The sequence below is a fragment of the Chelonia mydas genome, chromosome 8 (genome assembly GCF_015237465.2).
Source record: "Chelonia mydas isolate rCheMyd1 chromosome 8, rCheMyd1.pri.v2, whole genome shotgun sequence".
Taxonomy (NCBI): domain Eukaryota; kingdom Metazoa; phylum Chordata; order Testudines; family Cheloniidae; genus Chelonia; species Chelonia mydas.
This window is the reverse complement of record NC_057854.1, coordinates 88804653-88832564: the sequence shown is the minus strand read 5'-3', so window position 1 is coordinate 88832564 and position 27912 is coordinate 88804653. Positions and strand designations below refer to the sequence as shown.

General features: G+C 46.5%; 1 protein-coding gene across 3 annotated transcripts in view; it reads left to right on the top strand.

Annotated features, from left to right (window-relative positions):
* Nucleotides 1-16875: 16875 nt before the first annotated feature.
* PGM1 (phosphoglucomutase 1) overlaps nucleotides 16876-27912 on the top strand; it is a 29879-nt gene continuing 18842 nt past the window's right edge. The window contains exons 1-2 of one of the 3 annotated variants that reach the window (XM_043520897.1): nucleotides 16932-16946; nucleotides 16989-17254. In XM_043520897.1, coding sequence (XP_043376832.1) covers nucleotides 17009-17254 — 246 coding nt within the window. In that variant the 5' untranslated portion in view covers nucleotides 16932-16946; nucleotides 16989-17008. Of the gene's footprint in view, nucleotides 17255-26459; nucleotides 26799-27912 lie in introns of those variants that run through there. The other 2 variants (XM_037905976.2, XM_007063409.4) reach the window with 2 other exon arrangements.

Genomic DNA, 27912 nt, shown 5'->3' with positions numbered 1-27912 from the left:
TTTGTGACGTTGTTTCTCTACTTTTGGTGTGTGTCTGTAAAGCAGATTCCGTGCTACAAATGCTGCTGTGCTCAGTAATAAGAACAGAAGATTGCAATATATTGTTTATAAAATATTGCAGCCAAGGCACTGCATTCAGTTGATTTCATCTGCCTTAGTGGTTACGCTTGGAAATATTGAAAAGGAGCCATTCCTTATAATTACACTATTGTGTTTCTACAAAGACTGGGTTCTGTAAAGACGGTAGTGCAATTTGAAAATCTGTGCTGCTTTTCCATCTGTTTGTAAACGCTTCCCTGAGGAAGAGCTTGTTATCTCAATTGGGCCTAGGGGCTCTCGGGGTTTAATATGCACATTTGTGGTTTTGATTATGTGTGGGACTGTTATCTTAGGTCTGGTCTACACGACAGATCTATGTTGGTATAACTACATTGTCGGGTGTGAAGAATCCACATCCCTGAGCAACATAGTTATACCAACCGTAACCCCCCGTGTAGACAAAGCTTCTCCTAGGACATAGCTACTGCCTCTTAGGGAGGTGGATTAACTATGTCGATGGGAGAGCTCTCTCCCATTGGCGTGAGAGCATCTTCACTTAAGTGGTACAGCAGCGCAGCTGCACCGATGCAGTATTTTAATTGTAGACGTGCCCTAAGTCTTGGAAATATTAAGAGCTGGGACTCTTGGTTTTATTTTTCCGATCTATCAGTGATTTTATTTTTCCCCTTTAGTGTTTGAAGCTGTTAGTACTTAACTTACACTTGCTCTAATTGATTAAGCCACTGCTTGTTTTTTTATTCCTTTACATTTTAATAAAAAATCTGGCTATAAAGTGTCACAGTCAAGCTCCACCTGCTGGACACTTACAAAACTGTTGAATATGGGGCCCAACTTGCTGGACCAGTGTGCTTTTGAGCTCCCCTTTGTCACTGGGTGAGCTCCAGCCACTGTCTCACACTTCAGCCTCTCTTGCACACTTCCTGGGTGTAAAAAAAACCAAGGAGTACTTGTGGCACCTTAGAGACTAACAAATTTATTTGGGCATAAGCTTTCGTGGGCTAAAACCCACTTCATTGGATGCATACAGTGGAAAATACAGTAGGAAGATATATATACACAGAGAACATGAAAAAATGGGTGTTGCCATACACACTGTAAAGGGACCAATCAATTAAGGTGGGCTATTATCAGCAGGAGAAAAAAAACTTTTGTAGTGATAATCAGGATGGCCCATTTCAAACAGTTGACAAGAAGGTGTGAGTAACAGTAGGGGGGAAATTAGCATGGGGAAATAGTTTTTACTTTGTGTAATGACCCATCCACTCCCAGTCTTTATTCAAGCCTAATTTAATGGTGTCCAGTTTGCAAATTAATTCCAATTCTGCAGTTTCTTGTTGGAGTCTGTTTTTGAAGTTTTTTTGTTGGAGAATTGCGACTTTTAGGTCTGAAATTGAGTGACCAGGGAAGTTGAAGTGTTCTCTGAATGGTTTTTGAATGTTATAATTCTTGATGTCTGATTTGTGTCCATTTATTCTTTTGCATAGAGATTGTCCAGTTTGGCCAATGTGCATGGCAGAGGGGCATTGTTGGCACATGATGGCATATATCACATTGGTAGATGTGCAGGTGAACGAGCCTCTGATAGTGTGGCTGATGTGATTAGGTCCTATAATGGTGTCCCTTGAATAGATATGTAGACAGAGTTGGCAACGGGCTTTGTTGCAAGGATAGGTTCCTGGGTTAGTGTTTTTGTTGTGTGGTGTGTGGTTGCTGGTGAATATTTGCTTCAGGTTGTGGGGCTGTCTACAGGCAAGGACTGGCCCGTCTCCCAAGATCTGTGAGAGTGAGGGATCGTCCTTCAGGATAGGTTGTAGATCCTTGATGATGCACTGGAGAGGTTTTAGTTGGGGGCTGAAGGTGACGGCTAGTGGCATTCTGTTACTTTCTTTGTTGGGCCTGTCCTGGAGTAGGTAACTTCTGGGTACTCTTCTGGCTCTGTCAGTCTGTTTCTTCACTTCAGCAGGTGGGTATTGTAGTTGTAAAAACACTTGATAGAGATCTTGTAGGTGTTTGTCTCTGTCTGATGGGTTGGAGCAAATGCGGTTGTATCGTAGAGCTTGGCTGTAGACAATGGATCATGTGATGTGGTCTGAATGAAGGCTGGAGGCGTGTAGGTAAGCATAGTGGTCAGTAGGTTTCCGGTATAGGGTGGTGTTTATGTGGCCATCGCTTATTAGCATGGTAGTGTCCAGAAAGTGGATCTCTTGTGTGGACTGGTCCAGGCTGAGATTGATGGTGGGATGGAAATTGTTGAAATCATGGTGGAATTCCTCAAGGGCTTCTTTTCCATGGGTCCAGATGATAAAGATGTCAACAACGTAGCGTAGGTAGAGTACGGGCGTTAGTGGACAAGCGCTGAGGAAGCATTGTTTTAAGTCAGCCATAAAAATGTTGGCATACTGTGGGGCCATGCGGGTACCCATAGCAGTGCCGCTGATTTGAAGGTACACATTGTCCCCAGATGTGAAATAGTTATGGGTGAGGACAAAATCACAAAGTTCAGTCTCCAGGTTTGCCATGATATTATTGGGGATACTACTCCTGACGGCTTATAGTCCATCTTTGTGTGGAATGTTGGTGTAGAGGGCTTCTACATCCATAATGGCTAGGATGGTGTTTTCAGAAAGATCACTGATGGATTGTAGTTTCCTCAGGAAGTCAGTGCTGTCTCGAAGATAGCTAGGAGTGCTGGTAGCGTAGGGCCTGAGGAGGGAGTCTACATAGCCAGACAATCCTGCTGGCAGGGTGCCAATGCCTGAGATGATGGGGCGCCCAGGATTTCCAGGTTTATGGATCTTGGGTAGCAGCTAGAATACTCCTGGTCGGGGTTCTAGGGGTGTGTCTGTGCGGATTTGTTCCTGTGCTTTTTCAGGTAGTTTCTTGAGCAAATGCTGTAGTTTCTTTTGGTAACCCTCAGTGGGATCAGAGGGTAATGGCCTGTAGAATGTGGTGTTAGAGAGCTGCCTGGCAGCCTCTTGTTCATATTCCGACCTATTCATGATGACGACAGCACCTCCTTTGTCAGCCTTTTTGATTATGGTGTCAGAGTTGTTTCTGAGGCTGTGGATGGCGTTGTGTTCTGCATGGCTGAGGTTATGGAGCAAGTGATGCTGCTCTTCCACAATTTCAGCCCGTGCACGTCAGCGGAAGCACTCTATGTAGAAGTCCAGTCTGTTGTTTCAACCTTCAGGAGGAGTCCACGCAGAATCCTTCTTTTTGTAGTGTTGGTAGGAAGGTTTCTGTGGGTCAGTATGCTGTTCAGAGGTGTGTTGGAAATATTCCTTGTGTCAGAGACGTCGGAAGTAGGACTCCAGGTCACCGCAGAACTGTATCATGTTCGTGGGGGTGGAGGGGCAGAAGGAGACTCTCTTATATCCCTTCTGGAACTTGAATCACATAGCTCAGCTACTGTAGGCCTTCAGGACCAGGCCAGACCCCCGAAGACATCCCAGTAGCTTAAAAACAGCCACTCCCAGAGATCCCTCCTTTTGGGCACTCTGATTTATAGTTTACCCCTTCAGGGATACATGGTACTTGAAGTAAATAGGCACCGATTTTGCATAGGGTTTCTAACATAATTACTCTTACTTCAAACAGCATAAGAGATATACAGATCTAAGCAAAACAAACACCTATATGCCATTCCTTGCCTCAGTTTCCTCACGGCTCTTGAGTGTTTTTCAGGATTTGGGTCAGTGTCCTTTCAGGGTTCCAGGTCCCCTCATCATTAGTCCTCCAGGTCTGGCACCTCTTCCAAATCATGGAGTGTCTCTCTCTCTCTCTCTCTCTCTCTCTCTCTGTTCCCTGCAGTCAGTGACAGTGTCCTTCACCTCTGGCTGGCTGCAGTCAAAAAGGTTCCCTTACTCATGATACATGCCCCCCCTTTGTCACTCTCCCTTGAACTTCTCCACCTTTGCATTTTTAAACACCTGCACTAACACCTGATTTCTTTGTTCCCCTTCTGGGGATTTTCCATTCCTCCAAATCCCCCTCCCAGCAGATCACCCAGAGGTGAAAGTAAGCCGGTAGGCGCCGGTACAGTGTACTGGTAAGAGCCGGTGCGCCGTACCAGGACCAGCTTTCGCAGACGGCAATTTAAAGCCACTACCACAGCTGGAGCCCCGGGCCCTTTAAATCTTCCGGTTAAGGTCATGTCTCTTCCAGTTGAGGCCACGCTCCCTGCTCAGGACTCCGGCATACCGGTAAGTCCTGTAACTTACTTTCACCCCTGAGACCACCTGTAATGATGACTGCATTCTTCCGATTTAGGCACCCTCCCCCTTATCACACTCATTTTCCTTCCAGTCATTAACAACTTCTTTTGTTTGTTCTGTAGCTTCTTCCAGACAGGGGGATACATGATAGGCCCTTATCAGCCTATGTCTGATTTGCTACATGTAGAGTATTGGAGTTATCCATAGAGTTCACAAAATCATCCATAATTCATAGGTTTTGTCACATAAGGCCATAAAGAAATCAGCCCTGTAAGAAAGATGAAGGCTTTTCTCTGCGTTCTTAGCTGCTGACTTTAACCAACTGTCCTCAGGGTGAGCTGGAATAAAGAAGCTGGATGTGACACCCAGAAACAAGCTGAAACAGAAATTACACAAAAAATTCTGAGGCTGTCGGACATTTTGTCTATTGCAGTTTTTATAGTTATGCTAAGTGTCAACATAAAGAACTGTGACACCAGCGACTGGCTTCTTAAAAGGCGTCTGTTTAAATAGGTATTAAATTTATGTGACCTTGTCTGACTGGGTAGCAAGTAGTCTTGAAAAGCTATATTTATCCACCAGCAACTCTTGTACTCTGACTTATTCTGCGGTAACTGTATATTAGGCAGGGAAAGGTCAGTTCTGAAATGAGAGCACTGTTACAGGCCTGCCGCAATTTACATACTGTAGGTACCAGTGCTTAGACAGATCTTACTGTGATCTGGTTTTCTTTAACCTGTAGGACAGACAATAAAGGTCCATTTTCAGTATCATTTGGAAAAAGTATAAGTTGTAGCAACATGCATTGTAAATATTTAACCTCTTGGGCCTGACAAGCTAAACCAGCCAACATTTAGAACCCTTCTGTAAGGGCACTGTGAAAAGATGGCAACTGGACACATCTTTGAAAGGCTGCCCCAGGGTCTTGATAGTACATAAACAGTCGCTGAAAGTTTCATATCACTAAAAAAAAGCCGGTAGATTGGCTGGGAAACAATAACAAGACTTTGCTAGATAAAATGGTATAAAATGCATTACTCCTGTCATTGCATTCCCCATGCTTATAAAATCAAAGTCCAGCTGGTTGTAGCAAGAATCTGATACTCCTTGTATTCTCATTTCAAGACTGTTGTTAAAAAAACGTATGGACAAATTTTCTCCCAATTTTGCAGAAACCATCTCCTTTGTCTTTGGAGAGTAAATCTGCCAATTTTCTGGCCATGGTAGTTTTCCAAACCAAAGTTACAAAGAAGCTGAAATGGGCTTGGACAATGGTAGTAGATTGCCAGCTTAGCTATAGACGGGGACCTATGAAATCGCCATGATAAATGGAGGAACCGGTATAGCTCGTGCCCATCCAGGCACTGACAACTTCAGAGGCTACTGACTGATATGGACAGCGCTAGGTCAATGGAAGAATTCTTCCGTCGACCTAGCTACCACCTCTCGGAGAGGTGGATTAACTATAGCAATGGGAGAACCCCTCCCATCACTGTAGTGAGCATCTCAGTGCTACAAGCAGCGTAGCTGCTGTGCTGTGGCTGTGCACTGTAGCATTTTAAGTTTAGACATAGCCTGAGAACCTCATTTCATCTGAGGAACTTCCTTGCAGCGTTGACTCCCCGCTATCATAGCATCGGCCGGATTTGCTGGTTGGCCAGTACGATCTTGTCTTATGTCCAGCAGGTTGCGGGTCTCCAGAGTTGATGATTGTATCTGGAAATCTGTGACAGACACGGCTTGGCTCGGTGTTGTTTCTGTAATGGAAAGCACTTTTGCGTGGACAGGTTGTTAGCCTGACTCACAGTCCCCTAGGGGGACTGGTGGGACTGCTTTGAGTCTGGCTCCTACCCTTCGACCCATCTGGCTTGGGTGACCCTACCAGGAGTAATACTCCAGCAGGCATAGCTCTCAGGGTCATCGGAGCATTCAAACCTTTCCACCCCATCAAGGCACAGTCCTTGAGGAGCTGCAGGAGAAAATGAAGGGTCCTGGACACCCTAGAGGACTCTGACTTAGGCCCAGAGAACATACAAGGGTGGCAAGAAAACTGAAGCAGGGAAGGGCAGGTAGATGTTGTACTGTTTTGTCCAGATCTGTGTATCTCTTGTGCTGTGTACAGAGAAGAGTAACTGTTTTAGAAACGCTTTTGCAGAGACTGTGTATTATATGTTTCAGTCATTATGTGTCCCTGGAGAGAGAAACTACAAACCAGTGCCCACAAGGATGTGCTTAAGCAACTGGAGTTTGGGGGTGCTGGGTGATCAGTATGAATCAGGGGGCCTACGGCAGCTGGACTGCAAGGTCCCATTTCAGTGAAGGGGCGACTGAAAGTCTGTGCCAAGGAAGTGGGCCAGAGAGGCCAAAGAAAGAGAACGTAAGAACCTATTCAGACCAAGAGAAGCTTAAAAGGACCCAAACACTACAGCCTGGTGATTGTCTAGCTGGGGAAGCTTAACCAGGGGTCTGACTGGGTAAAATGCTGTTTCCATTTAAGTCAATGACAAACTCCACTGACTTCAGTAGGGTCAGGACTTCACCCAAGAGCTATAATCTCAAAGCACTCATAGGAAACAAATAGCAATATGTATCATCCTTAGCTCTTGTGGCTTCAATGTCTCCCTTTGCCCACCCCTTTTCACCCCAGCCCCCAGTCTTTCTCTCTTGGAGACTGGTTCCTTTGCCAGAGCCTGATATTTAACCATTGAGGCCCAAATCCTGCAAAGACTTATGCATATGCGTACCTCTGCAGCCACCTCTGGGGGGACTGGATGAATTAAATTAATTCCTTGATTTCAGAATGAAAATTAGAGCCTTCCTGCTCATGAGACAGAAGCACATTCTAAGTGCTGCTTCACCATTCAGAAAGTTAAGAGTAATGCTATTAATAGCTGTAGATTGAGCTTCCACTATGTTCATTTCCCCTCGAGAACAATAATAATAAAACATGGCACATCTATAGTGCCTTGCATCTGAGAATTTCAAAATACTTTGCAAACAATTAAATATTCTCATGATGTAGGTATTATTTTAGCTGTTTTACCTGGAGAACCAGAGCTGTTAAGTCACTTTCCTAAGGTCACATAGTGAATCAACTGAAGAACCAGGAACTGAATTTAGAAGTCCTGGTTTGCAATCCCCCTGGTCTGGTCTTTAGACTTACTGGGTGAAATCTTGGCCCTTCGGAAAACAATGATAAAGCTCCCAGTGACTTCAAAGGGGTCAGGGTTTCACGCACTGCCTACATACATCAAAGACAGCTGTAAGCTTATAGTGTATTTTCAGAAAATAAATAGTTACTCAAATGCATATTGCACAAAAAAATGTGTAATACAACTGGTACAGTAGGCATACCTAAGCTCAAAAGTAGCGTGTATGTTGCAATAACACTGATTGTTGGTATCCATTTAAAAGAAAGAAAAACAGACCCGTTGTTGCCCAGCCTTAGGTTAACAATAGCCACTGACTTTGGCAACACGCTGTAAGAATAGGAAGAAATTAATCAGAGGAGTTAAAATAAATACTTTACCTTTTAATGTAAGCTCTGGTAGTGCTGCTCCCTTTTCCAAATCTACATTTTAAAAAAAAATCACCTTCCACTTTCATTTGAACGAATCCTGTTCCATTTGGGTGCTGTAGTGCTTTAAAAACTGGTATTGATAAAAGTATTGATAAAAGGTCCCACAGAAGGGTAATGTAATAGACCCCTTGCCATCTAGGAGCTTCTTGATTGTCATTGTTTATGGGTTGGATTAAACCTCACTGTAACTGGGGGTTGTAACTGTTGCCGGCACCCAGTGCTGAGAGGCTGAACAACAGCTTGAGTTGGTTCGCTACCCGGTCTGCTACACCCAATAATCACAACGGGGTGGAGAAGCAGAAAAGTTTATTTGAAGCTTCAAAAAGGTACAGGGAGATTTGAATCTCAAATCCTGTACACAGAGCAGGAAGTTACACAGGCTTTTATACATCCTTTTTCCCAGCATACTTATCCAATAGCAAGCTGCCCTAAGTATCCATATAGCCAGCCAATCCAGTTCCCAGCTAGTTCCCTGGTTCTCTGTATCATTTGTTAAACTATACATAAAGCTGCTTTATTCAGCATTGTTCTTCCATATCTGCCCTGTTTGGCCTTGCTTAGTTTCAGGCAGTCTGACTCTGCAACATATTGTTGCAGATTCTCAGCATAACTGCTGTGAGTGCCTCCAGGCGGGGCGGCCAAGGACACTTGGGCCTAGTATGCAGAGCTGCTGCGAGTGCCTCCAGGCGGGAGGGGGGCCAAGGACACCTGGGCCTAGTGCGAGGGAGCTTCATCGACACTCGTGATCTTCCATCCCCTCGAGTTACCTAGTGGCCATGCCCCAGTGTCCCCAACAACTCCCCCCTTTGAGAACACTCAACAACCTTGGCTCTGAGTTTTCTCACTTGGGCTACTTATTTCTTTACAATAGGACTTTGCATAAGCACTTTGTGATAGCCCTGAAGAGAGCGACTTATTAACTTTTGCAAAAGGGCCCTAACACATGATACTGCATAGCATAATACCAGTAATACAAGCAATACAGGAAAGAGAAGTTTCAATAGCAGGCTAAATAAACCACCAAGCCAAGACGACAAACCCCAGTCTGAAAACAAGGTTTGCAACCAATCGCTCTCGGGGGCAGTATAGGCAACCTGTGCTCCGGCTCGGGCATGGGCCTCAGCCTGTACCACCTTTTCATAGATCTCATAACTGCTATCATTTACATATACACAACATCGGGGCCCGACGAGGGCACAAACCCCTCCTTGGGATGCCAAGAGATAGTCCAAAGCCAGCCTGTTTTGGAGGGAAAACGTCCTGAGCTGCTGTACCTCTTTATTTAATGTTTTTACTGCCGACCCTACATCACTAACCGAGTCCTCTAACTCTAAGGCAACTTTCTCAAGTACCATTTGCAGCCTTACAGTATAGCGGCCTATGCATGCCATGGCTGGCCCGGAAAACAGTGGCACTATTCCCAGTACAGAGCACCCTACAAGCTTCTCGGTTGTGAGGGAATTCTTCATATTGCCCTCCAATGCTGTAGTCAGTCGCCGCAGGGTCTTTTCTCGTGACTCAACAGAGGTGTCTCGGGCATTTCTAATCTTTCCTTTGGGCAGTGTGGCAGTTATTGACAGATGAGGAACTCCGTGAGCTATATAACAGCTACCTGTCCAGTTGGCTGGCAGCACCTTGTAAGCCTTTCGGCCACATACAAAATAGTGACCCTGTAGGGCCCAGTAAGGACTGTTTCTTAAGGGGATTCCTGGGATATTTAAAGCTGCTTTGGCTGCTTTTCCGAACAGTTCATATGCCCCTAAGGGGGCATCCCATCCTCCTGATTGGGTACAAGTGGGGGCGTTTCTAATTGTGCCGTTCAAATTACACTCACCATAGGGACCACTACAAACTCACCATTGGCTTGCTACATTGGAGATATTAACTGGACGGCAAGTTATATTTCCAAACCCCTTTTGTGGTAAGATTATTTGTAAGAGTTTCCCTAAAACGGGAGGAACCATTACACCCACACTGCTGGCCTCCCCTGTTGGTCTTTATCCAATACCCATCAGCCCACTGTGTAATAACACAGGAGCTTTTTCCCACAGGACGCCCATAGTGATCAAATTGGTTTCGGGTAAAACATAACACTCCCTCAGTGAGTACTGCAACTGAATACTCCTGGTCCTGATAGGTGGCCTGCTGTAAAGAGGTCTTATTCCAGAACGGCGAGTCCGTTCTTTCCTGCTCTTTGGTGGCGGCTAATTCTGCTAGGGTCAGGGGCAGCATGTCAAGGGGCATTCCCATTCTGGGGGACAGTGGAGTCGGAGCACATACCCAGCAATCAGTCTGGTTTGTTAAAGTAGCAACATGGTGCGCAAGCGAAACAAAGGAGTTATGCTCCCGATATGCACAATTTGGAAATACCAATACGGAGAATAACAATGTTACCCAATTAACTATCACCAGAGTCTTCCTAACCCAGGGCCTTCAGTACCTGGGTGGGCCTATTTTAGCATTAAGGTGCCCGCTATTTGTGTTTTTTAAACAGTAGCTTTAGCCCGAGATCGTCACTAGATGAGGAGTCAGCAGGTTGGACAGTCCACTGTTCTGCTGACGAGGGGGCGGGTACTGCCTTCTGACGAGAGTGATGGATTCAGTTCTTGTGTCCCTCGATCTTTGCCGCTGTATGGGAGATCAGCAGGACGGTATAGGGTCCTTTCCACTTTTCCTGGAGAGGCTCGTCTTTCCAGGTACGAACAAGCACAGAGTCACCGGGCTGTAAGGAGTGGACGGGAGTGTCCAAGGGGAGAGGCTGGGAATCCTTGGTATACCTGTGAAGAGACAAGAGAACAGCAGACAGGGAACACATATACTGTGTCAAAAAAACCATTACCCAACTCCCATTCCCCTGACAGAACCGGGGTGCCATTCATAGGCCATGCCCTTCCAAACATAATTTTAAAGGGACTCAGCCCTAATCTACCCTTTGGGAGAAGGCGGATATGGAGTAGGACGAGGGGCAAAGCATCAGGCCATCGCAGTGAGGCTTCTTGGCACACTTTTGAGAGATGCCGTTTAAGGGTCTGATTGGTACGCTCCACTACGCCACTGGCTTGCGGTCTCCAGGGCGTATGGAGTTTCCAGGGGATCTGTAAGGCATGTGAGATGCTTTGAATGATTTTTGACGTGAAGTGTGTCCCGTTGTCAGATTCCATCCACAGGGGGAGTCCAAAGCGAGGAATGATCTCCTTAACAAACTTGAGGGCCACTGTTCTGGCAGTGCAGTTACGGCATGGGAAGGCTTCTGGCCATCCGCCGAACCAATCCACTATGACAAGGAGATATTTGAACCCTTGGGTCCGGGGAAACTCAGTAAAGTCTATTTGTCACACTTGTCCGGGGCCCGGAGTGGGTTCTAGGGCAGCTGGTGGCACAGGATGTCCTGATCGGGGGTTATTCTTTTGGCAGACTAAGCAGTCCGCTTGTACCTGGGCAGCCAGGGGTCGGAGTCCGGAAGTGATAAAGTATTTTCCCATTAGTTGGATAAGTGCTTCCCTGCCAGCATGAGTGGTTTGATGTAGTTTCTGCAGCACTGGCCGGATTTGGCCCTTTGGTAAGAGGACCTTCCCTTCTGGGGAATGGAGCCATCCCTCCTTTTCCCGGAGACTGAGTTTGTCAGTTAGCTGTCTCTCCTCCCCAGAGTACTGAGGGGTTGGAAGCTCCCCTACTGATGGGATAAGGGCATGCATATGGGCGTTCTCAGTCTGAGGGGATGGCAGGGTGGCAGCATGCTTAGCCTCTCTATCTGCCCGGGCATTACCTCTGGCCACATCTTGATCTCCCCTTTGATGGGCTTTACAGTGTACCACCGCCACTTCCGAGGGAAGTTGTACGGCTTCTAGGAGCCGGAGGATTTGGGGCCCGTACTTGACTGGGGAGCCTTGGGCTGTCAGCATTCCCCTTTGCTTCCATAGGCCAGCATGAGCATGCAGCACACCAAAAACATACTTTGAATCAGTAAAAATGTTGACCCGCTTTCCTTTTGACAGTTCAAGTGCACGGGTCAGGGCTATTAGTTCGGCAAGCTGGGCAGAGGTCCCAGCAGGCAAACCTTCATCTTCCACAGTGTCATGGAGGGTCACAACAGCATAACCCGCCCTCCTTTGCCCATCTATTACAATACTGCTAACATCAGTGTACCACTCATAATCTACATTTGGGAGGGGTACATCCTTTAAATCCGGACGGCTGGAGTACTGGACATCTATGATCTCTAAACAGTCATGTTTCTGTTCCTCTGTTTCTGGCAAGAGAGTGGCTGGGTTAAGGGAGGGGCAAGGCTGTAAGGTGACTTCAGAGTTCTCTAACAGCTTAGCCTGGTACCGAGCAACCCGAGCCTGGGTGAGCCAAAGCCCTCCCTTTGCATCCAATAAGGCTCGGACCATATGGGGAGTATAGATTTGCATAACCCCTCCCAATGTTAGCTTCTCGGCTTCCTCAAGCACTAGGGCAGTAGTTGCGACCGCCCCGAAACATGCCGGCCAACCCTTTGCAACCTGATCCAATTGCTTAGAAAAATAAACCACGGGACGTCTCCATGCTCCTAACAGCTGTGTAAGCACTCCTAGGGCCACCCCCCTTCGTTCATGTACATGCAACTGAAACGGCTTATAGAGATCCGGCAGGCCCAGAGCCGGGGCTTCCATCAATTTTTTTTTCAGGATTTTAAATGCCCTGTCAGCCTCTGGGGTCCAATAGAAGGGGTCATGATCTGCTCCTTTTACACAGTCCTACAGGGATTTAGCCCACAGTCCAAACTCTGGGATCCAGATCCTGCAAAAGCCTGCCATACCCAGAAATGCCCTGAGCCGCTTACGAGTGCTTGGGATAGGAACTTGACAGATAGCTTCCTTTCCTTTTTTTTTTCGCTTGAACGCTGACGCTCCCCTTGCCTTAGCTGTAACCTGATTCCTTTACCTCAGACAACAGAGTTCTTAGGAGGATATTACCGTCGTCTCAATCCGGCTTGTGACTACTGAGGCACCCCTCAAAGACTGATATAAACCTGCTTGGGTTCATTGAGAATTCCCCAGCCTGTGTTTTAAAAGCTGCTAAGTCTATTGGATTGAATGGCACATGGGGCTAAACTTGCATAGTGGTAGCCTGACATCCGTCTGCCCCTGGGCAAGCCACAACAGTCTCGGTAAGCAAAGGATAGAGTCCCACCGAGAGGGCAATCTCTGTAACCCGAGGCATCCTATCCTTATAAGGTGGGGGTGTGGGGGCCGAAGGGACACCGGCTCTGCCATTACAGTGGGGGTGGGGGTCTGGGGACTAACATTAGCTGCTACCGAACCAGTCGGAGTCAGATTACAGTGCTGTAAAATATCTGGTCGAGTACATAAAGTCAGAAACAAATGCACATACATATGTTCATTCCATTTCCTTGTTCTCTGACAGAACAGGAGTAACTGAAGGATCGTGTTGTAATTAATTGACCCTCCTGGTGGCCACCACTCCTGGTCCTCTAGTTGATATTGAGGCCAGTCAACTGTACAGAATCTTTTTAATTGGCTCTTAGTCATCGGATCCGCACCAAATACCTTTCGGTTTGCTAGAATGCACTCTAGGGGCGTACACCGTGCCCTAACCCCTGAGCTCTGTCCCTGTCCCATACCTACAGGGTAACTCTGGGCGTCCCCAGGTTCCAACAGAGCATACAATCTGGATTTCAAAAGGTTCCTACCTTATCCAAGGGACCAGTTCTTCACCATCGTCCACAACTGCAAGGGACCAGTTCTTCACCGTCGTCCACCACAACTGCTTCTCCACTATACGAGTGCGTTGCACCATTATGCCCTCCGGGGTTGATCAAATCGCGTCTCCTCCGAGGCCCCGATGAACTCACCGGTGTGAGCTGGGCGTCGGTTCTCGCCGCAATCCTCGACCTCCAGGAGGGGTCCGGGCAAGGCTAAATTGCAGCCTCCGCCCACCCAGGGACGCCAAAAGCTGTTGCCAGCACCAGTGCCGAGAGGCTGAACAACAGCTTGAGTTGGTTCACTACCCGGTGTGCTACACCCAATAATCACAACGGGGTGGAGAAGCAGAAAAGTTTATTTGAAGCTTCAAAAAGGTACAGGGAGATTTGAATCTCAAATCCTGTACACAGAGCAGGAAGTTACACAGGCTTTTATACATCCTTTTTCCCAGCATGCTTATCCAATAGCAAGCTGCCCTAAGTATCCATATAGCCAGCCAATCCAGTTCCCAGCTAGTTCCCTGGTTCTCTGTATCATTTGTTAAACTATACATAAAGCTGCTTTATTCAGCATTGTTCTTCCATATCTCCCCTGTTTGGCCTTGCTTAGTTTCAGGCAGTCTGACTCTGCAACATATTGTTGCAGATTCTCAGCATAACTGCTGTGTGTGCCTCCAGGCGGGGGGGCCAAGGACACTTGGGCCTAGTACGCAGAGCTGCTGTGAGTGCCTCCAGGCGGGAGGGGGGGCCAAGGACACCTGGGCCTAGTGCGAGGGGGCTTCATCGACACTCGTGGTCTTCCATCCCCTCGAGTTACCTAGTGGCCATGCCCCAGTGTCCCCAACATAACCACCGCCCACCATTTAAAATAGTTATAAGAAGCCCTTAATGTCCTTAATAGAACCTGGTGGCTTACACAACAGGGGCCCCAAATCAAACCACAGGCCACCTAGGAATTTGAATGATGTGGGCAGATGGCTGTAAACGATCTCCTGTTTGATTCCTGCTGTGCTGTATTCAGGGAAGCAGGACTGTGTACATTCTTTGTAAGGAAATAGGTGTTTCTTTGGTGCAATCCTATCACCAATTTCTCCCCCTAAATGGAGCTACAGTACCTACAAGACCTTGAATTTTCAGCTAACTGCTCAGGTCACCATGGCTACTCAGAACTTTATGAGCTAGATAGCAGAACCTTGTACTCCAAATGCTCAGCTCTGTTCCCCATGAGCTAAAAGAGAATTGGCGCTAGATGTTAGCAGCATAGGGCCTATGTTATAGTTGTGCAGTTCTGATTTCAGCAATAGAGGGCAGTGGTGCACCTACCTACACACAAACGAAACTTTTTATTAATTAATAGAAGCAGAAAGATGGGGGCTTCATGGACCTGGTGCTATTTACTGTACTCAGACACAGAAATACATGGTGTGTGCCCTAAAGAGTTTCCAATCTAATATATAATAATAGGTTGTCCTTATGTAATGCTTCACATCTTTTAATTGCTTCACAGCCTTCACTGAATTAGTGCTCACTTTCACGCCACTTTGGAGGGAAGCATTATCCCCATAATACAGACAGGGAAGAGAGGTGGGTAGGTGATTTATCCAGGATCTCAGAGAATCAGGGGCAAAGCATGTGGTTGTGGTATAAATATATGTTTTTCACTGAACAACACTACATTCAGACAGCAGAGGTCCATAGTGCCAAGTGTCCATGCCCACACTGTATGCCTTTATTTGAAGAGCTCTACAGCGTTATTACTGATTGGTACAGGCAGGTTAATCACAAGTGTGGTGACTGTTGCCAGTCCATGACTGGGCAGCATCCCCTCCTGACCTCAAGTCCAGTCTTCAGAGCTTGATATATACAAGGTCTTTGTCTCTGAGGCAAGCAATGTCACCGAAAAGGACCAGCCAACGGTGGCCAACGATGACTTCCGTCTGCTCGAGGTCAATTCTCAAAACTATATCCTTATTACTGATCAAGTCAAACCATCTTATACCCACCAGTCGCTGCTGGCAACACATATGAAATGCCTCTCACCTTCCTGATGTCTTGTTTAAGCAACGTCCATGTTTCACATCCATATGAGATCCATACTTTTGGATATCATTTCATCTTTGTTTGGTTCCAGACCCTATGCAGGTCCTTCATGACTGAGGCTGCTAAACCAGTACTCCTTAGGACGTCTGGCTGGCTGCGTCTGTTTGCTGACAGTTTACAGCCTAAATAGATTAATGAAATCATACGCTACACATGGTTTGTCCAGAAGCACAGAGGTCTGATATCACAACTTTGGGCCAACCCTCTGGATTCTTGTTTTTGCCCAAGAAACTCTCAGCCCAGAGTAGCTGTCTCTTGCTGGAAGCTCTCTAGTGCAGTGGCTCTCAAACTTTCCAGACTACTGTACCCCTTTCAGGAGTCTGATTTGTCTTGCGTACCGCAAATTTCACCTCACTTAATAACTACTTGCTTACAAAAGCAGACATCAAAATACAAAAGTGTCACAGCACGCTATTACTGACACGTTGCTTAGTTTCTCATTTTTACCATATAATTATAAAATAAATCTATTGGAACATAAATATTGTACTTACATTGCAGTGAGTATAAACAAGTCATTGTATGAAATTTTAGTTTGTACTGACTTCGCTAGTGCTTTTTATGTTGCCAGCTGTAAAACTAGGCAAGTATCAGAATGAGTTGATGTACCCCCAGAGCACCATTGCTCTAGTGCATCTCTGAGGGCTTGTCTTCACAACTGCACTAAATCAGCACTGCTGCACCAATGTGGTGGCGCCGATTTAGTGCTTCTGGAGAAGAGGCACTTTGTGGGCCGTCGAGGTAATTACTCCACCTCCATGAGAGCATCTCCCCTGGACATAGCACAGTGTGGAGGCGGCTTTAAGTCAATGTAAGTTACCTAGCTCAGGGGGGTGGTTTGCGTCCTGACCAAAGCGTGCGATCACCGGCATAATCCAGGTCAGCAAAAGAGGCTGCATATTAGTTATTCATAGGGTGACCAGATGTCCCGATTTTATAGGGACAGTGCCGATATTCAGGGCTTTGTCTTGTATCGGTGCCTATTACTCCCCACTCACTGTCCCGATTTTTCACCCTTGCTGTCTGGTCACCCTAGTTACACAGTTCTGCAGGGACTATAGAGGATCAGTGCCAAAGATCACCCAGGGGAGATCACCCAGTGGCCTGATCTCATCCCCCTGTAGCTCCTCCAGGGGTCGCCCTTCCCCACTCAGCGCAGACGTGGGGCCCAGGCCACGGGGCGCAGCCGGGAGGCCCCGGCTCCGGTGTCTGTAAGAGGGCGGAGGAGAGGGCGGCGTGCCGGAGGCTGATGACAGCGGCAAGCTCCGCCCAGCGGCTGCTCCGGGAGGAGGCAGGGAGCCGCGCCGCAGCCCGCAACCCGGACGCGCTCGGCCGCCCCAGCCCGGCAGCATGGTGCAGATCGTGACGGTCCGGACCCAGGCCTACGCCGACCAGAAGCCCGGCACCAGCGGGCTCCGCAAGCGGGTCCGGGTGTTCCAGGACAAGGCGCACTACGCCGAGAACTTCATCCAGAGCATCCTGGCCACGGTGCCGCCGGCCGAGCGGCAGGAGGCCGCGCTGGTGGTGGGGGGCGACGGCCGCTTCTACATGACCGAGGCCATCCAGCTGATCATCCGGATCGCCGCCGCCAACGGGGTAGGGGGGCCCGGCCCGCGCCCGACGTGCCCGCCGCAGCCGCTGCGCCCAGGCACGCCCGGGGCAACACCCCGTGCAGCCCCCCCGCTGCCCTCCCCTTGGACTGTGCATCGCGGGGGGGCAACGTGACCCTGAGTTGTGCCCCCCCCCCCCCCCCCCAGCCGGCGAGGGCTGCCCTGCCGCGGTCCCCGCTCCGGGCGGGCGGTGCAGCTTCTAGCCGGAGCCGAGTCACGGTGACAGCGGGGGCTTGATTCCCCTTTTCCCCATCGCACGGCTCCCTCTCTTCCCGCCTCCCCGGCCGGCCGGCCTAGCGAGACTGAGAGCAACAATCAGCAGTTGAATGGGGCGGGGGGAGGCTGCAGGGGGGCAAACAGTGGCTGGGGGGATGAAAGCCCTTGTTATCTTGAGGGTTGGAATCGCTGTGCCCTTCAGACACCGCCTGTCGGCGGACAGGGTCTGATTGCGCATTGCCTAGGTGTGGATGGGTGAGTTACTGAGGGGGTTTGGTTTGGTTTTGGTTTTTTTGCACGGAGATCCCTGCTGGCGGGGGGGAGGGGTGGCACTGCTCTTGCATTCACCTTGGGGGAAAGCCTTAGGTCTGATGCTCTTTGACATTTAAGTTAACCTTTCAGGCATTAGAGATACAGTTTCCCTAGCTTGCTTCAGCAGTGCATGCTGCCCTTACTTAGACTGGCCAAAGGTTATTCTTATTGACTTTATAGGGCTTCTGTAACATTGCAAGGCACCCTAGCGCCTTGGAATCCATCTGATCTGCATGGCAGAAACTTTTCTTGTTATACACAATGGTTTGTTTACCCAGTTGCAAGCTCACACTGTGGCCTGGATGTGCAAAGGCTACAATGTTCCCACCCCACCTGCATTTAAGGAAACAGCTCTGGTCTTGTTATGCTGCTAGTTCCTCACCCGCATTAGTTAGTATATTAGCCTTGCACTAGAAAACAGGGCCTTAGGGCCCGTTGGCTTGGTATGATTGTGGCAGAAGGCAGGAATTGTCTGTCCCCAGCAGTGAAACTGGCTCCTAACTGCTCACGAAACTAAAGTAGTAATTATTATTAGGCTATGAAGAAAGTTCTGTCCAGGCTTGCAGTTTACACAAGTGCTAATGGCAGAAGCAGGAAACTGATGAAATTGTCTGCACCAATACAATGGAAGTAAATTGACTTATACAGCAAGCATTGTTACTAAAACCGTGAAACTGGGAGTATGGATTCTAATTAATGATATCTAAGATAACTGGAAATTGTAGTCTATTGATGTGGATATGCATAGAGATTCAGAATTTTAGTTTCATTGCTGAACTGTAGAAGCAATCAGATGTCTGTAATTAAAGGTAGATGTATAACTTTGTCAGCAGCGTTCCCTCTAATTTTTCCCACCCGTGTGTGGAATGAATTTTGCTACGTGCACCAATGTGGAGGTGATGTATGACACATGACCTTCATATTCGTGCACATAGCAAAATTCATGTGGTGGGGGTGGGGCCGTGGGTTTCAGACTGTGGAAGGGGGCTCAGGGCTGGGGCAGAGGGTTGGAGTGCAAGGGTGTGGGGGTCCAACTGGGGGTGCGACTCTGGGGTGGGGATGAGGGATTTGGGGTGCAGGAGGGTGCTCCAGTGGTGAGAGAGGACTCTCCCCAGCAGCACCTGGGCTGGGGGGGAGAAGCGCCTCTCCCTGCTGCGACACCTCCAGGGCAGGATAGGCACCCCGGCCCTGGCAGGTCCGGTTGGGTTTGGGCCGGGGGAGGGGCGCTGCGGCCGGTCCAGGCTGGAATGGAGTTGGACATTTGAATTCAGAATGTGGGACTGCTTGATCAATGTTAATTGTGCCCCTTGGCATCTTTCTTTGCCTGCCAGGTGTGGATGTGATGCTGCTAGGATAACTCAGTAGATGCTAAATCTGCGGAGATGAGCCTTGCCTCAGCCGGCTAGTTACATGTAACCTGACAAATGGACCATGTCATGCTGTTCTGGGCCTCCTGGTTGTTCAGATGCCTCTCATCAGCAAGAGACGCTTTCCTTTGTAGAGTGGTGTGTAGGGTGAGCTGAAGATACTGGCTAGTTGCAGACTGTCACTGCAGCAGTGTAGGAGCATGGGCAGTTAAATCCACTTGAAGCCAATAACATCTCACAGGGCAAAAATGTAATTTACAAGAAAAGTCAGATAGAACTTTGTCTTTTATATTCCCCTCATGGCAGCTGCTCACTTTGTAACCTTCAGTCGGTGCCTAAGCCTGTCATTCCTTAACCAGAATGGCCCTTCCTTGTGTATTGCGATGAAAGGAGTGGATGGAGCAGCTTATTTTAATTTAAAAAAGAAAAGAAAACCGCTGTGGTAGAGCTGAAATTTTTTTAGAAAAGGGGTAGAGCAGGAATGTAAACATCACATGTGTACGGAGCTGCACTGGCAGCAGGGAGCACTTCAGAGCCTCATGAATAAACAAATAATGGAATTAGTTTTAGCAGGATAAAGGACTGGTTTGTTCAAGTTTTTGGAAGCATACCCAGGCGTCCAGTGGGATCTGGCGCTTTTCCAGGAGTCTGATCACCACACCATTGGTGATGCTTCCGCCCACTGCAGGGCCCACAAGAGGTATGGGGAGAGGGATGGAAGCTAGGCCAGCCTGCATCCTAAACAGTCCTTTCGTTAGTGTGTGGCTAGCGCTCTTACACTTCCCAGTAACTACTGCATCTCTGAGTCTAGGGATAGCTTTTTATCTAGGGAAAGGGACCCTCCTTAGAAAAAGTATTTCTGTAGTTTGTGGTTAGAGGGTTTTCCTTGTAATGTGCTTTCTGGGGGACTGGGGAGAAAAAGCTGGTGTGTTGTTCTTGCACCCTGGTCCTGCAAACACTTATATGCATGTGTAACTTTGTGCACACGAGTAATTCCTTTTAGTTCACTGTGTGTGTAAAGTTATGTGTGTCCAAGTGTTTGCAGGAGCAGGGTCCAAGTGTTTGCAGGAGTAGGGTCCAGGATTAAAGCAGTCATCAGCCTGTGCTTCCCATCCCCAAAAAGCACATTAGAAGGGTAAAACTATAACCCCGACTACAGAAATATTTATTTTAAGGAGGGTCCCTTTTCCTAGGTAAACTGACACTACAGTACACATAGCTGGAGCAGTTATTTGGAACCTTTAGTCAGATACAGTTGCATGTCTTGAGAGGCCTGTTTGCCAAGGGGTGTTTACTTTGCTTAGTAATTGGTCTGAATAGGTTAAAACTGTTTGTTAGGGCAGAATAGGGCTCTGAGAAAGAAACAGGGAAACACGAAGCAAAGGAGGAAGAAAATAACTGATACAGATTGTGTGGGCTAGGAGGCTAACGGCTGATTATGTGCAGAAAAAAGGTTTACTTTATACAGAGCAAGGAAAGGTATTAACTAACTTAAAAACCAAACAGCTACTGCCAAAGACATCAGCAGGCTGATCATCGCTGAAGATTTCAAGCAGGAATATTATGGTGGTGCAGCTCCTTGAAACTTCTACAGAGGCAAGCTCTGTATACTTTCCTTTGTGAAGGAATTGAAAAAGAAAACCACCAAGGAGAAATTTTTTGTCATACTGAAAAGGAGAACTAAATTTCACACTAGCAGACCAGGTCTTCACTACAGACTTAAGGCAGCTTCTTCCAACCTACCTCCATCTAATAATGTATGCATCTTACACTACCAGGTCCCTTCTGCCGACCTAACTCACTGTAACATTGACTTAATTACTCCACCTCTGCGAGAGGTGTAGTGCCTGATTCACTGTTGATGGGTCGACAGAGAGGCTATGTAGATGCAGCGTTGTGTATGTTGATTGAATTGGACTCCAGGAAGTGTCCAACAATGCTCTGTTGTGACCGCTCTGGAGATCGTTTTCAACTCTGCTGCATAGCAGCGAGGTACGCAGGAAACAGCCCAGGAACTTTTGAGTTCTCATTTCCTGTTTCATCAGCGTGGAGAGCTCGCCAGCCCAGCTAATCATGGCAACTCAGTGCTCCAAACGCACCTGGAGTACACTGGAAGTGGTGGATCTTACTGGTCTGTGGGGAGAAGAGTCTGGACAGGCACAGCTCCGATCCAGCCAAAGAAACATAGACATGTATGAAAAAATCACATGGGACATGGGGGAGAAGGTCTACAGCAAGGACACGCAGTAGTGCTCCATGAAAATCAAAGACATTCCAGGAGGCAGGGGGTGGGTGGGAGGTGCACTATTCCTTCCACTCAATACCAGGAGAGGGTACTCGGAACAAAAGGCAGCCATTCAAAGACCTTCGATGGGCAAAACTATTTTGCTTTTACAGACAAGCTGACTTGGTTTCTTCCCTCCCAATTTTATCCCACCATTTTTCCAAGGTTAAATTATTTTCCTGTTCTTTCAGTTTCCTTGTTTGTGCAATAAAAGTCAACGTTTCAAGAATGAAATGCTCTATTTATTCCAGTCATGGGGGTTGAGAGGAAGAGGGGTACAGGGAAACTGATGCAACGGAAGGGATGGTATGGGAAGGCACAACACAGATAAGCAGCACTCATTACTGTGGCTCATTACTGAAATGGGTTTTCAAAGCCTTGTGGAGACACAGAGCTCCTCACTGGGCTCTTCTTATTGCCCTGGTATCTGGCTGCTCAAAATTAGCTGTCAACCTATCTGCCTCCACCTCTGGAGAAACTTTTCTCCCTTTGCCTCACAAGTATTATGGAGCCCACAGCAGGCAGCGATAACAATGGGGATATTGCTTTCACTGAGGTCTAACTTAGTAAGCAAACTGCGCGAAGAACCCTTTAAACGTCCAAAGGCACATTCCACCATCATTCTGCACATGCTCAGCCTATTGTTGAACTGCTCCTTACTGCTGTCCAGGTGGACGGGTATGGCTTCATGAGGCTGGGTCTCCCAGGATCACTCTTGGCATTTCAACATAGTCAATGGTTGCATTGTTGCCCAGAATCACAACCCATCTTAGCAGAAGTCGATTAATGGCCCTGCACACTTGGATCACAACAGCTTCCATGGTGGATTTACCAACTTGGAATTGATTCCCCCCTGACTGGTAGCAGTCTGGCATTGTTTGCTACTCGCTTCTGCATTGTCAGAGCAGCTCTCATTTTAGTGTTGCTGTGCTTCAGGGCCAGGGAAAGCTCTACACAAAGTTCCTGGAAAGTGGGCTTCCACATTTGAAAGTTTTGCAGCCCACGCCTCGTTATCCCATAGCTACATAATGATGCAATCCCATCAGTCAGTGCTTATTTCCTGGGTACCGGAAATAGAGCTCTACCGTGTTGCTGCTGCATGACTGCCAGGAGCAACCGGGAATTGTTTCATATGGCTTGCCTCAGGGCTGCTCGAAGGAAATCGCAGTGTTCCATGCAGCGGCTCCTGTCTCAGCTCTGGAAATACTGCAGGATAAGGTGCCAGGTGTTTGTAATGATCACAGCAAGAGTGCACAGCTCTGCAGAGTCCATGCTTCTCGGGCTATGGCTAAGGCTAAGATTTAGTCACCGGTATTTTTGGTAAAAGTCATGGACAGGTCACTGGCAATAAATAAAAATTCACGGCCTATTTCCTGTCCATGACTTTTACCAAAAATACCCCTGACTAAATCTCTACTTGTGGGCCCCGCTGCTCTGGAGGGCTGCTGCTCCGGGGGGACCCTGCTCCAGTGCTGGGGGTTGATTGCCCCGGCTGCAGCTCCTCAGGGACAGCTCTCCAGACGGCCTCTGGGTGCCCCTGAGGCCACTGCTCTAGCCACCCTGGGACTGCTGCTGCTCGGGCAGGCCCTATGGCGCCCTCAGGACCGCTGCTAAGGTGCTCCCTGGAGCCAGCCGCACCGGCCAGTTCTTGAGCGGTCCTCGGAACCAGCTGCCCGGGGCCGCCTGAGCAGCGGCCGGTGCAGCTGACCCCAGGGACCACCCGAACAGCCGTCCCTGGGTCACTCCAGCAACGGCTGGTGGAGCTGACTGTGGGGTGCCCTGGAGTCAGCCGCATCAGTTGCTGTGGAAGTCAGAGAGAATCTCAGCCTTAGTTATGAATGCATAGCAGGGTTTATGGGCCTGCTGTATGTGTGCTAACAAATTAGAGAAAATTGCTAGAAATTAGAGCGGGGAACACACTGAACATTTCATGTTCCCATGCTGTAGATACTCATAGTCATCTTGTGTGTAAATGTGGAGGTATATAGACTGTAATTCACTTGGAATTCTTGTAGTTAATTAATCTTGAAGATAATTTCATTCCATCTGATCTAGAAAGAAAGGCAGGTTCGTTTGTTCTTCTTTCTCTGGGCTTTCCCAAAACCGTTATTTGATTCCAAAATGATTCTTTCACTTTAGAACTGATTGTTGTAAGTCTACTTTATACAGTAACTTATGCTCAGGTCTCTCATCTCAAAAGATTCTCTGCCAGAAGGTAAATGTCTTTTATAGTACAGGGTAAGATTCACTGTCACTGGTCATATAGAACTTATGGAAAGGTGACTTTGAGAATCTTAGTACAGAAGGCTAATGGCAGAATTTGGTTCTCTGCGTTTTTCAGAATCACACAGGCTTAGTTTGATACAGTTTGTGGTACTAAAAGCCAATATGTAGAAATAGCAGGAAAATGACCTTTTGACTAAGACTCACAGTCTAAAGTTTAAATTTTCTGAAAACACAATCTTGTTTTGTCTTTTTTATCATTAACCAAAGTCAGCTCTTAGCAGGAAGAAGTGCATAGTCCTGGCCACGTTCTTGCATGTCCAGTTCCTCTTGGTAGCAAACTAGAAAACTGCACCAGGAAATACTCCACAGCTTTTCTATCTTTAAAAACCAGGGGTGAAATCCAGGATTTTGTGAGAGGTGCCCTTTCTCCCCACCCCCATTCATCCTCAGAACAAGGATGGCATGGGCAGTGACAGGGGAAGCTTTCCCACCCAATCTCCACTCTGCCAAGGTGGAGACATTGGGCAAAATCCTGAGCCCATTGAAGCCAGGGGCAGAACACCCACTGAGCAGAATGGGCTCAGGATTTCATCCTTCATCTCTAGTTTAGCTTCAGACCTTTTTTCTTTCTTCTGGGTCTGTCCGAAGAGGTACTGATTTTAATGGTGGTATTTTTTTTTTCATACAGACACTTGCCCATTAAGGGATAAGCTGTGAAACAGCCATCAGGTGAAAAATAAAGGTAAAAGGTCTTGTATTCCATGCCCAACCCCAACCAGTCACTGTTGCTTGGCACTAACATCAAAGTAAAGTAAAAGGTTGATTCCTGTTATCTGGAAACTTCTAAAGTACCTGGTCTAATTTCAGGATGAGAACTCTGCCGGGGCGGCCTGAGATGCCTCTGAAACTTTGTGGTAGAAAGTCAAACTAAATGAAGCCACAGGAGATGTATTAGACTTTGGTAGCTGAATTCCACTGCTGCTTAATTATATGTGCATTGGGGGGGGAGGGGTTGTTGTACATGTATAAATCACTGGGTTCATAGTGGCCTTTCCCCCCTGCCAATGGGTGCGTAGTTTCATGTAAATCTCCCCCATGCAATAAAAGGGGAACTTGTTCTAAGAGTTTACTTTTTGCATGTGCTTGAATAATGAGACATTTCAAGGGGTTGGACATCCTACAGTAAGTTGAACTTACAGTGCCACCTGGGAGCGAGAAGGGAAACTGCTTGCCTAGGTGTTTTAATAAATACCAGTGGGAATTTCCGATGTAAATCCTCCTGCAGTGATCAGAAAGCAGACCTGCTGTGTGAACTGAGTACAAGTAGAACCTTGTTAGTTAACCTTGGGAATTGTTTTTCCACTTCTGTACCACAAGAGGGAAACCTCTACCTAAGAACTTAACCACAGTGCCTATGCATTTCAGGACACCAAAGTAAAGATGAGTTAGTTAATGCTAATCCAGAGCTTTAAAGATGAAAAAATATTTTATTTGGCTTCTTAGCCTGTTTGTTCTCTCCAGTTGCAGAGCTGAAACCTCAAGAAATCATCCCCATAGAACACTTTGCAAATGGTCACAGCAATCAAATTGTATTAAAAATTATGACTCTCTTTTTTTTTTTTTTTTGCTTTAATAGCAAGTAGGCTGGACTGTAATGAAGTGTGGCTTCATAAATTGCTCAATTAATGTTTGTTAAATGTTTAGAGATACTTGGATAAAAGACTCCACAGAAGCACAAAGTATTATTGAAAAGCATTGTTGGTTATTTTTAACCAACATATTAACTTCCCAGAATTCAGAAGGACGGTACTGCATGCATTTTAAGAAAGTTGGCATCTCGCCAGTCCAGATGACGTTTTCTTGGGATTTCAAATAATTTGGCTGCCATACTCTTCTGCCAGAGTTAATCATGTTTCAATATTCACAGCTTTATACAAATGTAGTTTTTCCAAAATAATAGTATTTTGTAAAGACCCTAGGGGTAAATTCTGTTCCTAGTTGGACTGTGGTTAATCTGGAGTAACTCCATAGAAACCATTGCAGTTACTCTGGATTTTCCAAGTGGACTTTGGCCCATAGTGCCCAGCAGGTAACTCCAATGTTTATTAGAGGAAAGCCATTCAATTAAGCACTATAGAATACTGGCAATGGAGAAGTTATTGGCTGTCAATGACAGTAATATAAGGAAACTGTAGGTAACGGAGATCTTCTGATTGCCATTTTAAGAGTGACCTTTAAGTTGCTGGTCTCCACAAAATAACTTTAGCTGTGTACAGCCGTGCTTCCTGAACACTTACCTTCTCAGTATTCACTTCCCAATGAGGACAGAGTGACAGTGGGAGTTACAACTGGCAGACCTGGCAGAACTTTATGAATCTGCTTGTCTGTCTAAAACGGTTCCAGCTCTGCATTGGTTTAGAGAGCAGAGCCTGGCAACAAATCAATGCTTTTGACTGAAGGGCTGACCTACTAAACAGCCTCTCTTGCTATCCCCATCCTAACAGATAATTGGACAGAATTAACACTGTTGTGGTCTAGTGTGTGATAATACAAGAACTGCACAGAACTACTGCTTCACAATCAGAAGACCTAGAGAAGACAAATCTCCTTTTTCTTTCCGTTTTCATGAGGGATTGCAGTGTGGAATTATATGTATTCTCTCTGACAGTGATCTTGCAGAACAAGTGCAAGAAAACTTCTTCAGTTACCGAAACCACATTCAGTACAAGGTTCAAGGAGCTATTTTTGGGCACTTGACTGCTTCACAGAACTTCTAACTAGTAGATGTGCCATTGCTGGTGTCAAGACTGAGTTTTCTTTTATTTTCACCATAATTTATTTTAAATGTATTTATATGAAAAAGGAACATGGAAGACCGTCCTCTGCTTATATTGACTTTGCCAACAGCAGCTTATTATGACCAGAAACCGGGAACCAGTGGATTACGGAAGAAAAGCTATTATTTTGAGACCAAGACAAACTATCTGCAGAATTTTGTCCAGAGTATATTTTTTTCCATAGATCTAAGAGATCGACAAGGATCTACTGTGGTAGTTGGAGGAGATGGGAGATATTTTAATAAATTGGCAATAGAATTGATAGTTCAAATGGCAGCTGCCAATGGGGTTGGTATATGATAAATATGACTAAATTCCTAGTACTGTAGCTGATCTAAGCAGAAGTATAAAGTCATAGTAGTTAAGAGCTGTTCTAAGTTTTAATTAACTAATTTCCCATTGCCTTTTAAATGACTGCTATTGGTTAACTGAGAATTATGGATCATTGTTAAGTGTTTTAATGGAAAATTACCTTTAGTGATCTTGAAATTACCCAATTTAATTTTTTAAAAGCAATTTTGTCATTTAGCTTTGAAGAGAAGTGAAAATACATTTGCAATCGGGTAGAAACATGTAGAAATACCAGTGTGAAAATAAATATTGTTAGTTTCTCATTAATGCTCATTTTGTTGGTTTGCAGCAAATTATTGGCATTTGTGCTTATCATAACTATCTTCATCAGCTCACAATGCCATTGTTAGTAAGTAAGTGATTGGTAAAGAGATGGGCTCTTTGTGCTCAGAGACAACTCTGCTTTGCTTTGCAAAAACAGTTTCATTATGGTCTGAGCTGGTCAACAAATGAAAAGGCAAAACACAATGTTTGCAGGTTCTCAATAGATATAAATAGCTATGTCATGAATGTCACCAGAGCATTTGAAAATAAGGATATCATGTGTTTTAGCAATACAGCTGGACCCCTTTATAGTGAACTCCAGTTGTGGTGACATTCCACATGTTGGCGTTAGAACGAAAGTCCTAACATCTTTTAATGCAATGCAGCTCGCTTCAGTTTTTAATGGATTTCTGGGTATGAAGTTTTTCTGTGAAAAAGGCAAAGATTCCACTGAAGATTTTATTTTATTTCTAAGGCAGAGAGAAAATAATACTAGCTGCCTCTACTGCTATTAAAATCGCTCATGGGGAATTTATGTGACCAAACCACTGATCTGATAGTATCATAGTTCATAGCAAACAGGTAGAGAGAGTTCAGTCCCATCCCCCCCCCGATCTCTTGATCAACAAAATAATTTGTGGGGGAGGGGGAGAGGTGGATTTAAAAAATTAGAAATAGCAGTCCACCTCATCTGCCATTGTAAATCAGTGTAGCTCCATTGAAGTCAATACATGGTCCAAACAGAAGATCTGTAGGATGCAAATTTACATCAGGTAACGATCAGGCC